Below are 14,457 nucleotides of genomic sequence, written 5' to 3'. Positions count from 1 at the left end.
CAAGTCAAGCAGAACAGAAAGAAGAAACAAGAATTTTAAAAAATGAGGAGTGGCTTAGGAACCTCCAGGGCAACTTTAAACATTCCAACAATTGAATCATAGGGGTGCCTGAAGGAGAAGAAGAAGAGCAAGGAATTGAAAACTTACTTGAACAAATAATGAAGGAGAAGAACTTCACTAATCTAGCAAAGGAAATAGACTTCCAGGAAGTCCAGGAAGCTCAGAGTCCCAAAGAAGTTGGACCCAAGGAAGCACACACCAGGGCATATCATAATTACATTAGCCAAGATTAAAGATAAGGACAGAATCTTAAAAGCAGCAAAAGGAGGTAGTTATCTACAAAGGAGTTCCCATAAGACTGTCAGCTGATTTCTCAAAAGAGACCTTGCAGGCAAGAAGGGGCTGGAAAGAAGTGCTACAAGTCATGAAAGACAAGGACCTACAGCAAAGATGACTCTATCCAGCAAAGCTATCATTTAGAATGGAAGGGCAGATAAAGTGCTTTCCAGATAAGGTTACGTTAAAGGAGTTCATCATCATCAAGCCCTTATTCTATGAAATGTTAAAGGGATTTATCTAAGAAAAAGAAGATTGAAACTATGAACAGTAAAATGACAACAAACTCACAACTATCAACAACTGAACCTAAAAACAAACACAAACTAAGCAAACAACTAGAACAGGAACAAAATCACAGGAATGGAGATCAGATGGAAGATTATCAGTGGGGAGGGGAAGGCGGAGAATGGGGGAAAAAGTACAGGGAATAAATGGTAGGTAGAAAATAGACAGGGGGAGGTTAAAAATAGTGTAGGAAATGGAGAAGCCAAAGAACTTATATGTACAACCCATGGACATGAACTAAGGGGTAGGGGGGAATAAAGGGGGGATATGGGACAACTAATAGCATAATCAATAAAATATATTAAAGAAAACATTTAAATTTTTAAAAATGGAATCATTATGTAATTGCTTCATATAGGAAGATGTCTTAATAATGTATTTCTATAGCCTGTTGTGTAACTACCACTAACTTGTTTTGGGACCTTGGTTAAATCACTTAACTTAGAGGCCCTATGTTCCTTAGGTGGAAAGTAAAATGGGGTAGTTACATGTTCCCTGAAGTCTTTTTTGACTTTCACACTACATTTTTTAATGTGTTTTTCATGCATTACCTGTTTTGGTCTGTTTGGGCTGCTACAACAAAATATCACAGACTGTGCAGCTTACAGACAACAGAAATTTATTTCTCACAGTTTGGAACCTGGAAGTCTGAGATCAGGGTGCCAGCATGGTCACGTGTGGGCCCTCTTCTGGGTTGCAAACTTTTTGTTGAATCCTCTCCTGTAGGAAGGGCTAAGAGTTCTCTGGGACCTCTTTTATGAGGGCACTAATCCCTTTCACCCCCCTACTTCCCCATCACCTATAAGCATTAGGGGGACCTAATCACCCCCCTACTTCCCCATCACCTATAAGCATTAGGTTTTCAACCTATCAGTTTGGGGACCAGGGCATAAACATTCAGACTGTAGCAACCTCACTGATCTTCATGGCCACCTGCAGTGAGAAAGGGAGATAAAATCATTTGTGGAAGACAGAATAGCTAGAGGAATGCCAAGGAGGGTGAAAGCCTTCATCTTCAGGCTTGGGCTTAGTGCCTGAGTGCTCACGTGATGGGGCATAAAAGCTTAGGACAACAAGGGGACAAGCTTGCTGCTTTGTGACCTGAACAAGCTATTTCATATGTCTGAGCCACGGTTTCCTTAACTGTAAGGCTGGAACATAACCTGACACATCCATAGAATGGTTAGCAGAAAATAAAATCTTTATAGCTAAATTTTATCCTATAATAAAGGAATTTATGCCCTACATAATCATATTATTACATAACAACAATTTAAACAAGACTATAAAACTCTCCATCTGTCAGTTTGCCACCTCGTTTAGGACCAAAGGTTTCTTTATACCTGGCCCCTGAATGTGCCTCACCCATATCTTTCAGCAGAATAGGGCTGTGCTTTTTCCTCCAGAACCAGAACTAGAGGATCAGCGTCTTCTGGAAATGGCTGTTTTTACCAAGCAACCCAGGGAGCAGAGAATTGGTCCTGCTTGGGATATTTTCTAATACTTTCCTATTATAGTTTACCTACAAAACAAAAATTATATCATCATTTCTGAACATGGAAAATCTGATTTCAACAACCCTAAAAAGCAATGATCATTCATTATACATTAGCCACATTCTGTCTCCAGTTGACTCTCAATCGCCACCTTTTAAAAATCATCTCCTAGTCCTGTTAAAATCCAAGAGAGTGTAAGTGTTGTTGGTGTAGATGATTTTAAAAAGGCTGACACAATGTATTTGTTATTAATGCTTTATTGTTGAAAACAAAATTGAAATTCTCTGGCACATAAAACAATTATTTCTACAAAAGGAAAGCCTACAAATCTTGATAATTTATACAAATAACAGTTTCTCAAAAAATAAAATTTTAATTTAGTAAACTTGTCTTGTGCTCTATATTTTTAGCACTGTCTGCAATAACCCACCATAAATCCCTGAGCGGAGACATTTTTTGACCATGTTCGATAGCCCCCCCAGCCCTCCCCCTAAGTTGGTCTAAACCCAGCCCTGGAATGAAAGGTGTCAGGGACATCTTGTTATGAAAGATCCATGCACTTCATGACACAGTCCAAGTTATTAATGCTCCTTGAGAACTGGGTCAACATGGAGTGCCTCTGCTGTGCGATCAGCGAGCCTATTAAGAACCAAGTGTTTTGAAAGGAAGAACCGTAACAATAAAAACACATAAAGTGTTAAGACTAGGAAGTCATCATAGGTCAATAACTATTTAAATAAATAAAAATGTTAGACATTGAATTCATCTCTATATCCTTATATTAAATTCCTTATTTATATTTTTTTATTTTTGCAATTGCCAATGCAGGAGAAGATGAAAAATACACTTTAACCCACACTTTTGGTTTGACCATGGGTTTGTTGTTGCAAAATGTTAAATATCATTCTGAGAACACAGTGATTTAGTTATAATTTAACTTTTGGCCCCTCAATGAAACGTTTACAAAATACCAAACATATTAGGAGGGCCTTCTTATTAATGCTATCAACAACTCTCTCTCACTACATTTGCCCTTCTCACAAAAAACACTAGTGTCCTAGAACATCACTTTAAATTCTTTATCTCACTGTATTCGGGTATGCAGAAAACACAGAATATGGAGAAAACGTACTATGATGTATTTGTAGTTCCAGCTTCCCTTTAATAGGAATGCTGACCATACAGACATGGAACATCAGTGGAAAGGAGAAAAAGCTAATTTTGAGATGCAAGGAATTGGCTTGATGAATCAAGTTTTGTTTTGTTGTTTTGCTATGGTAGAATAATAAATAAATAAATATATAGAGTATTGTATTTCTACTTTCTCTATGAAGAAGCTGCTAGTGGACTGTTTTTACAAAGTTAATTTTTAGTAGCAAAGTTTGACTTCAAGTCAAAAAATGTTCAACAAATGTTCTTCTCTAGTTCACTAATATGCTTTTACTCGTGAAATGATTGTTGAAGTGGTTACTAATAGGTAATGAAATAAAATACCAACTTTGCAAGTGAAAAATGGTTTTCAACTGTAAAAAGCACGTGGCAAAAGACGTAAAAACACACAGGCCAATGCTACACTCTACTGCAGTTTAACATAAGAAGTCATTTTTATGTCTTTTGGGGAAGAGTGAAGTATGAAAAATACGATAAAAACAATTCCTTAAAAACTATCAGCATTACTGTTTTGGTACCTACTATAAAGAAAGTGATTAGCCTTCCATACTAACTTCCTCCCAAACATGAAGTCATTGGTAGCCATCATTACACCCCTTTGAGCAAACTTGATCTTTTAACCAGTAACATCTGGAAAGCACAAAGCACCTTCCCTTTTTGTCGAGTAGCTGCTGGATAGTTATTGGAACTAGACACTTTTAAGCTTCCTTTTGATATAATCCTTATATAAGCATGCACATTCACCAGGTACAGCCATTTTAAAAAGGTAATTTCGAAAGCCTAAGAATTAATACAGTGGATTCTCCTAGATAGTTTTGGGGGAAATAACGGTGACAGTAAAGTAAAAAATGCCTGCCTGGCACGGATGAGGCCTCCCCAGCCCCTCCTACAACACCGGTGTGAAACGTGGGTCGCTCTATTCTGCACATCCTCCTCAGAACATGAAAAGCAAATTATGCCCCAAAAAGTGAAGACTGACATCCAAATCATAAAATGATTTTGTGTACTAGTTATGTGTACACAAAATGTTATGTGTACTAGTCAGGAAACAACTTTAGATTCTGATAGGTCCTGGCATAGTGCTTTTTAAAAAAGTTTTCTGAGTTTCAGAAATCGATAAGCAGTCTGCCCCAAAGAGGGAAGACAGCAGCGTCAGGATGACTGGCCAGCCCCCTAGGACTCACACTGCGCCTTAACCACTCCTATGAACACTTGACCTCAATAGTTTACAGTGGCTGAATGGACACTGGGGCTTCCACTCACAGTGTTTCAGAAACAATATAATTTCTAAATTAGCTTTCAAAAATGAACAGAATTTGAAAGTTAGACCCTAACCCCTCTGCAAGAATGCCAAAATATCCTGTTTTAAGTGCTCTGGTTTAGTTCTATGGGTAACAATTACATCCTTCGGGAGGTTTCCAATGTTCCCCCCATTTTTGGTGTTAATGGCTGTGCCAACAGCAAAGTGGATACTCCCAGAAATGGCAGTGACCTCTGCGACGTCTGCCCTAGTTTTAAAGTCCAAACTAGCTCGTCACAGCACTGCTGGGAAATCCTGTTCGTCAGTGAAGCCAGCTTAAATTAATGGAGGACCAGGTACCGCCCTCATGTTTCAGGTCTTGGAAGTCTTTAAGCCTTGTTTTTCCATGATGTTCCAGAGCTTGCGGAGATTGGATTGCGTGATGACGTCATCGGGTTTGAGCTGCAGCGCCCGCAGGTAGTTGGCCTCCGCCTTCTGGAGTCGGCCGTTGAGGTGCAGAATGGCTCCCAGGTTCATCAGCGCAGCTGGATACTAGGACCAGAGAGGGGGAAAAATGATTACGAGGAGCTTTCAAAGCTTTCCTTCAAGGAAGGCAAAAATCTTCATCCACTTATGCAAATGATTTCCTTATGTCTGGAGGCATTTTATGGAAGCAATTTAGCAATTTATACAAACAGACGAAGATAACTAGGAAGGGAAAAAAAAGGGTTTCCTTGAAGTGGCTGTATACTTTGTACCTTAAAAAGGGCAGGCAGGCAGCTAGGGGAAAAGTTTTCTTCTTTTACGAGAAAGCATGGGCTACGTATGAAAACCTAGTAACCTAGTCAAGTTGTACTTTTCTGAGAAAAAAGTTGAAAGTTATACAATTTCAGACTCAGAATTACACTTTTTCCCAACTCAACACCAAGAAATAAAACTTAAGTGGGAAAAGTTGACACATCTATGTCCACTCACTTTTTGTTTCCTCTCCTTAGCAATATTCCATGCCACTTACAAAACTATAAATAAATAAAATATACTGTAAAATTTTACTGATGCTTTCAGGGTAAATGCCCTGAAAAAAAATCAGATGCAACCATTGGAGTCCTTTCCAGATCTAACCCAAGTAGTTTAATGAGACAAAGTCCTCATTTTTAAGTCAAACAGTTCTTAAACTTCTAACAGTGAATGTTTACTATAAATATAGCAAAGTAAAAACACATGAAATAGACAAAATATGGCACAGAAAATGTAACCTTTATTGTTGTTTTGGTATTCGTTTAAAAGTAATTTGCAAAGAGATTTTTCTGTAATGTGTGATAATTGCAATACAAAGTTATCAATTAAAAGGCAACGTCTAAAAAAAAGTATGAGTTATGTAGCACTAGTTTAATACAGGGGTCCCATCCCCAAATTATCAAACAGTAGTTAATAACAAAACTCCTTCCAAAAGGAAAAAACATTTGGCTTTCTATGTATTGGTAAGGGCTGCACTGCTCTTGTCTTGTCCCTGGAACTTTCTGGCTAACAGACAGGAGTTAATATTTTGGCAGTTACATAAATGCATATTTCAGATATAAGATAAAAAGTGTTTATGCTAAGATTATGTTTTCATTTTTCAGATGATGTCAACTCTTAATTGTCCTGGCAAATCTGATATTGCCTAAAATAATTCACAATTATTTTTATGATTTAGTACTTTCATAATGCATGTACTTTTCAGCTGAATTCATGTGTCTCCATTCTCTACTATAAATTATTTCTGAACCAAAGCAATACTGGAGAGAGGGGTGAATAGCTCAGACTAAACCTACTGGGAAAGAAGATCAGATTTAGATTTTAAGAGATGAGGATTTGAGTTCTTGCTAAACCACCACTGAAACTTTTTGCTGAAGCCCTCTAGTACATTGTGCCTCAATTCTTTCACTTATGAAATATTGAAATAACATCTTGTTACAGAAAATAATGTAGCACCATACATGCATATGGTAGAAACCCTACAAATGTCAAGCTTATGTTCCTCATGTTTGAGGCCTAGCAAAGGCATGTTTGTGATATCTATGTTGCTGTACATACATTACAATTTTTAATTCAATGGCTACATAATATGTTTCTGGGTGTACACCAAAATTCTCTTAAGTCCTCAACTACTGGGCATTATTCTCCAACTTTTCAATAGCCTTTCCAAAAACAATGTTACAAATATAAGCTATTTTGACCTTCAAAAACCTTTGGTCAAGATGACTCCACACTTCTCAAGAAACATACAGGTGGTCAATATCTCATTTTAAACACCAATCCAAATAAACATAGCTCCAAATTACATGCGCATTGAATTGCTCCACATTGGAAACCGAAAACAGCATCACCTACTCTGTCTTCCTAAGAGAAGTGTTACCAACGCCCATTATTATCTTGTGCTTGATGCCCGAACACGTTTCTGAATTATGTCCCTTCACAGAACTTCACACCACTATCAATAAATAGCTACTAAACTTGATAGTGAAGTGTGTTCACAGTCTGAATTTCTAGAGATGCTAAATAGATTAAATGCTCAAACTTTCTGCTGTCCTGAGTAAGAAGAGAGGAAATGGGGAGGGAGAACCATGGTTGGAGACCATCCCTTACTTAACAGAAACAGAAGAGGCCCAGTGACTGGGGTGAGAGAAACCAGATGGCTCTGTGGGATAGCTGTTATTTCTTGAATTACTTTATTATCAAAGTGTCTGTACCTAACTATAATTGCAACTCAAGGGGATTTTCAAAAACACTCAGAGGTTACCAAGTCATGATGCCTGGGTTCCAATGGCAGTTCCACCCCAGAAATATGTGCACTTGGACAAGTTGAATGAGCAGGTGAGACCTCACTTTCTGCAAGAAATGGGATGAAAACAGTGCTTCTTTCCTAGAGTTGTTGAGATTAGAAGACTACATATTATCTTTTTCCTCTTCTTTTCTGTCTCCTTATCATCTCAAAAACACAAAGCAGAATCTCCTTGTCAGTGTGCCTGAATGACTACTGAATCCAAAAACTGAGGTGTTCTAAACTAGCTCTTCCTTCACTAGTTTTTTAGCCTTTCTTAGGTTAAACCTGGAAGACAAGGTTGTGATAGTAGGTGGCTAAGTATACCAAGTCTTTACTGTTATTACTAAATTGCAGCCTGGGTTCTTCTGTCCTCAGAATACTTTGAGTCACTTCCCTACTATCTAATGATAAAAAAGATGTTAATATTATTTTAGGAAAATATAATGAAATCTGTTATCAAATGAGTCTGAATGCTAATTATAATGGTGTTTTAGAATAACTTTAATTTTGCATAATCCATACTAGCCTGTTACTCATTAAACAAAAATAATCAAAAACTTTCATGAAGTTTATCAAAATCAAATTATGAAGCTAATGTGGGATAATGGATCTCATGCAAGTTCACATAATACTCATTAATTTCGTTCACTAAAGAATAGAAATCCAAGTAAACTAAAATGTTCATATTTAAGAACATCATTTGATATTTTAAACAGGTTTTTAATTTTAAATAGATTACTTACTGTCTTCAGAGGAAACATTTTGAATGTATGTATTTTAATAGAATTAAAAGTCCTTTGTTTTAAAAATCAGTGAACATATGTAATGCTTATTAAAATGTCACTACAGATTCTTATTTGCATCAATGGGAACTGATGAAATTTACATCCCAGTACATTCAAATATGACATACATATCCATTGCCTTGGGTAACTGCTCTGAAAGTGTCAAAAGTTACCCTGACATGAACAATTTCATGTGTAAAAACTTTATGAATAAAACTGGTTACAGACTACTTTCTCATTATAACTGTTATTTTCTCTTTTCAAAGATAAGGACTCTATCTTCTAAATTCATAATATGTCCCCTCCACAGCAATCACAAAGGTACATTAGTAGACACCCACTGAACTGAATACCTCCAGGTTGTCTAGCCTTGCTACAAAAATGCAAGTTCAAGGAGTGCCATCAGCATCAGCTTGGTGCTTGACAGAAATGAAGAATTTCAGGTAACACCTACTGAATCAGAATCTTAATTTTAACAAGGTACCCAGGTGCTTTGCATGCTCATTAAAATTTGAGAAGCACTCTTCTAGAAGCCATTGCCATTTCCAGATCTAGATTATATCATTTTATGGCTTCTGAAATGAAGGCTTTTTTTTCTTAAATAATAGAATGGAGTTCCTATACAACAAAGTATGTCAGATCAAATGTCTCTTCTCCCATAAAATACAATTCTTCTCTTGGCTGTACACCGTATTTTTTGGACTATAAGACCCCCCCCCAGATTTGGGAGGAAAGGGGGGTGCATCTTATAGTCTGAATGTAGCTTGCCTGGCTCACTGGGAGTGGGGGTGGTGGTGGAATGGAGTCACAGGTTATTCAATATTTTACCACATTTTTTTACTTCAAAATTTTTTTTTTATTCTCCTCCTCTAAAACCTAGGTGCACCTTATGGGCTGGTGCATCTTACAGTCCTAAAAATATGGTAATTACTTAAGGTAGTGAGTATTTAAATGGGGCTTTATTAACAGAATCATAAATGACTGAATATTGTTAGACAGAGAAGAAGGAATTAAAAAGCCTTTCCATAACCAAGTAAGAGCCTGTAAGGTTTCTAAATAGACTCAAAGATGACCTAGCTGGATAACTGAAATGCAAGCAGTCCAGGTGACGGCTGGCTGACTGCACACTGGGTGTCACTGCCGTCTGCCAGCCATGACTCATAGGCTGGAGAACAGAACCCAGCTACAACTGCTGATGTCTTCCCTCACACACATCCTCTTTTATTAAAGACAGCCGATGAAATTTGCAGCATGTTAACAAAGGCAGGCAGCAGCTTGCAACCCAGTAACATGGGGCTTGTGGCTCCATGCTACAAATGACACCACCTCCTACTTCACAGACTAGAAAGAAGAACCAGACCTTTCTTGTTTCCTTGAAGAGAACAGATGCTTTACATCAAAAGAGCTGACTGGCAGCCACGCGGAGGCAACAAATGACGTCTTTTTTCAAGTCTCTAGGGAATTATGCCTTTATTGTTACTTTACTGTGGTCTTTGGCTTAATTTTCCAGCACTGGAAAAAACAGCAAAATTAAAGTAATACATGTATATTGGGGTGTGGCAGAGCAAAGGCGACATTATAAAGGTCTGATGCCAGACTAATGCCCTTCAGGCTCCCAAGGACCCGGCTCAGCTCACAGGGTCTCCTGAGCACACAGGAGTGGACTGTGATTTTCCCACCTGTCTATTATGTAGTCTCAGAAAGATCTGTAGGGCAGCAATAGGGAGACCATAACAAGATTTAGATTGGGAATTCAGGTTTCTATTGGGAACAGGACTCAAACTAGAGCTTTGAACAGAAGACTTGGGCCTAGACAAAGGAAAACGAGGGCTTGGTTGAAATGTTCTGATTTTGACCAAGAGGTAGACAAGAGGCAAGAGGTAGAAACCCAAACAGTAACTACCTCTTTGTGAACAATTATGAGTTCCTATGGCCACTTCCCTTTTCTGAAGCTAAATTAACAGCCAAGGGAAGCTATGAAAAAGATAGAGATAATACACCAATATTTCTAATTTTATAAAAATATTCCCATTTAAACTGTTGCTGAAATCATCTCTCTAACTATATATTTACTGTCACAGAAACTAAATAACTTTTGGAAAATAACTTCTTACCCAGCTATCACTCAATTAATACACTATACATATTTGGGATAGTTTTAAGATAAGTACCTTTAACTTCCCTTCTGAATATAATTTACAAATTTAATGAGTTTGCATGGTCTGAAGTTTTTAATGGATTCTCACTCTTTTTCAAGTGGTTACCAAATCACCTGATGAAGGCTGCACACTGCCATTCACCTGGATTTAGCTGGAATTGCTCAACTGAATTCAACTGAATTTACTGGAGCAGTAACTGTACCATGATGCTTAAAAATTAATGGTATAAGCATTAAAGAAAAATGTTCATGAAAAAGAGTATTTATGCATAAATTGAAGGGTTCTCTTTATATTTATTATGCCTTGTACATGGCAGATATTTAATAAATAATTACTGAATTCAAGTTTTTAAGATCGTCAGGCTCATGGACAAATGTGTAACATGAACTGAGACAAAGATAGAGACCTTATTTCCCTCAGTGCCAATATCACTCCTCCTCCTCTGTCCCAATGGCCCGAGGCATTGCTAGTGCCCTAAATGAATCAGACTTGATTCCTCACCCTCTTCCACCCACAAACCTGTGCACACATCCAAGCATTGAGTCTTGAAAACTTCACTCCCAAATCTCCTTTACATGCATGTTCTAATGATGCTCTGTCCCCTTCTCCCATGGTTTAAGCCCTAATAATCTTTTCTTGGTTTACTTAACTAAAATTATTTTGACAAAAAAGAGTAAATGAATGGGTAGTGTGATAGATTAGATGAATGAACACAAGAGTAAAGTCATATGAAGGTTTTCTCTTTATTGTAAATAAGGCAGGCATATAAAATTTCAGAGAATATAAAAAACCTGTGTACCTGCCTAACAAATAAAATTTATAAAGACAACTGAAGCTCCCAAATATCTTTCACCACCCTATCTTGAGTCACTTTCATCCTCCCAAGAAAACCACAATCCCAAAGTTGGTATTTATCATCTCAGTGGATGTTTTATACTTCTTTTTGTGTAGCTATAAAAATGGGTATATTCAAAGGTTTTAATTTTATACATTTTTCATTATCCTCCATGGGATGTCATCCTACCAAGCACCAGACTGAAACTTAAATTTTCACTCATCATTTTGTTTTTCAAATTTCCATGTTGATATATGTAAAGTTTAGTTTTTTGTTTGTTCATTTTTTTTTCGCATGGACCCCAGTGAATGACTACCATTCTCTCAAGGACAGAAATACAGATTCTTCGATACAGGGCTGTCCTCAGTATTCCGGTGAACATCTCTACACACACTTATGGGAGAATTTCTTGGAGTGGAATTGCTGGGTCAGGGGGGTCTCTGACATTGCCAAAGAACACCAAATTGCTGTCAGTGTGATTGTATAAAAAAGCATTAGCATCAATATGTAACAGGAGTCTCTTGAATCCATATCCTTCTTAACACTGACCATTTGAATTTCTGGAAAGTGAAAGTTGTAAAATAGTATCTACTTGTTTTCTTCTTCTGATTGCTAGAAGTTAGTTAATATTTTCATTTTTATAAGTTTAATAGCTTTTTACATGTTCTCTTCAGTGACCCACCCTTTCTTTAACATTGGACAGAATAAGCCTTGTGAGGGCTGTCACCTACATGGTGATATTTGAAAGGTAATTACAAAACTCCTAAAACCTCAAAACAGCCCCTGAGTAGGACTGTCTGCCTTGGGGTTCTCCTGGTCAGGGTCACTTCCCTAAGACTGACAGCCACATACACACGGTTTCTAAGATGAAAACTGTTATACACAAATGGACTGTCGTTGATATAGGTTCGGTTTCAGGAGTGGGTGAGAAGACGATGACCAGACTCCGAGGAGCTAGAGGTGGGTTGTAGACAGGGCAGCAGAATCTACCGAAGCGTCTCACATTAACTACGGGGAACCCTAGCTAATAGCATACAGAATAGACTTTTCTTTATGGTTCTGCTCCTTTATCTAGACTCCTTGCTTTCTGGCTTTCTTCTTCATTCCTTTTCTCAGGGACAAGAAGAAAATTTAAGATGAACCATATGTTTCATATTCTCTCTCTATCACCCTCCATTTTCTACTGGCACTGCCTAGTTTAGCATCTTATCCTACTGTTAAATTCCAATAGCCTCCTAGTGTGTTCTCCACCTTCAATTTCTCCCTTACTGCAATCTATCTCCCATCCAACCATATGTCTTTCTTAGCACCAGTCGGGTTTTGGAGGGTCAGCCTGTGCCCAAAGTTAGACTCGTCAGCCCATGTGCTGTTCTGAGCGTTCATTGCTGGTTAGAGCGCTCCCCTGACAAATCTCTTCTTCCATTCTCTGTTCAACAAAGTTCTGCTCATTTTTACGAGTTTAGCAATCCCTAATTCATAGCTTACTTCTCCGTGTTCTCAAAGTACTGTCGGCCTACATTAATTGCAACACTTACCACAGTGAATTATCTCCATTTGTTTTAAGTGTCTGTGTGCTTTGCTGGAGGGTGAGACAGATAGCGAATTTACTGTAGCTGTCTCTACAGTGCTAGTTCCAGGCTCTGGCATATGAAAGGAACTCCATGAATGCTCACTGAGAGAAGAAAAATTTGTATGGTTTAGCAGGGATAGCTGCCCTAGAAGAGGTATATTCTAGCCCAGTCTCAATGTAATATAACCACAATTATTGAGCACCTACTACATGGCAAGGGCATTGCCAGATACTTTAGATAAGTGGTAAACAAGAACAATATATATATTTTTAGTCTATATGTGCCTTCAGCTTAGAAGGTGTACATTCATTATCTTAATTATGCTCCTCAAACTTATGAGGTAGGTATAATTGTTGCCCATGCATTGTTCTAAGAACAATAGGGGATTGCACAGAGGAAGGATTCTCTGCTCTGACAGAGTCTGTCCTCCGGGACATGAATACAAATTCTCTTACTGCACAGAAGACTCAGAGCTGCCCACAAAGGAGATGCTAACGCTCAGCTCTGCAGGAGAGGGAGACTATAATTTCGAATTATCAGGTTGCTTCGAATCTTACACTCTTCCAAAATCAGAATGGTATACAAACAACCTTTGAAATTAGTGGGTCATATTAAAATCAGTCTGTTACTTTTTAAAAGTGCTTTTAACAAATTTCTGAGAGCAGAGCCAACAGTGGAGAGAAGCCCTAATAAAGAAGAGTGAATTTCAATTTTTTTGGACATGAAAATGTCAGTAGTTAGATATCTGTGAAGTTAACCCTTCTGATACCAAACCAAAAATGGAGAAAGAAATATTATTAAAAATGAAATATATTAATACAATAAACAAAAGATCTCTCAAATTCTGTGACAAAACAAAACCCACAAGCAATTCAAAGCTCCCAGCTGAGAAATGATAGTTCTTTGTAGTCATATTTTCAATAGTTATATTTTGAATAAATTATTTCTGCAAAAAGATTTACTGAAGTATACATAGAACACAGGAAAACAACAGGAAATCTAGCAGTGTCGAGGCAAATTCTGACAGATAATACAAATGATTCATTTTGTTTCTCAGTTTCAATACAGTACTTGTGTTTTTGAAATAGCTTTGAACAAAATACAACAGACAGGTGACAAGTAAGACACATGCTGCATTAAGGGAGTAGTTTCCATTTGTTGTTGACACATTTTACCTTGTCCAACATCTGCTCCATCCAAGCGGGTGTTACAAGAATGTCCATTTAACTTTATGATGAGTGTGCAAGCCACAGTGTGGAGTGCTATTCATTGCTATGGCAATCAAAATGCCAACAGCTGTAGTTTGGGGGACAGCAAACAGAAATGGCAATAGAGTCATTTCAAAGGTGGTCGTTACTTCTAACAGATTTTAAAGTGTATCTACTCAGTTAAGAAAATGATCTAAAAATCATTCTTCACTGAAGATATTCCTTTTTCAAAGACAGGTTTTCCTGATGTCCATAATTTCACAAGAATGTCTCCCTCATGAGCCAAATAGAAAACCTAGATCTGGGTCGTCTAAGTTTCACTCATAGCTTTCGTGAAATGTAATCACTACACTGTCTATGATTTGAAATAGCATGTAGCTTATCACTGCAGTAAAACTGTTAAATAAACATTTTACATAAGTGAGAAAATACATGATGACTTAAAGTGCACGCAGATGAGAAAAATAGGAATTTATTGAATCTGAAGACACTGAAGGGAAGAAGTTTAGAAAGGAATCTGCACAAGAAGAAAAATCATCTCTATCTTTAAAACACCAAGCGCT

At 37.5% G+C, this 14,457-nt stretch overlaps 1 protein-coding gene across 1 annotated transcript in view; it reads right to left on the bottom strand.

The window, feature by feature from the left end:
* Nucleotides 1-2,379: 2,379 nt before the first annotated feature.
* Nucleotides 2,380-14,457, bottom strand: part of TMTC2 (transmembrane O-mannosyltransferase targeting cadherins 2) — a 402,099-nt gene continuing 390,021 nt past the window's right edge. The window contains exon 12 of the mRNA XM_045830613.1: nucleotides 2,380-5,082. Within this exon, the coding sequence (XP_045686569.1) occupies nucleotides 4,903-5,082 (180 nt within the window). The 3' untranslated portion in view covers nucleotides 2,380-4,902. The remainder of the gene's footprint in view (nucleotides 5,083-14,457) is intronic.

This window comes from Phyllostomus hastatus, unplaced genomic scaffold (assembly GCF_019186645.2).
Source record: "Phyllostomus hastatus isolate PE091 unplaced genomic scaffold, TTU_PhHast_1.1 phas_contig_152, whole genome shotgun sequence".
Classification (NCBI taxonomy): Eukaryota; Metazoa; Chordata; class Mammalia; order Chiroptera; family Phyllostomidae; genus Phyllostomus; species Phyllostomus hastatus.
This window is presented reverse-complemented; position numbering and strand designations above follow the sequence as displayed.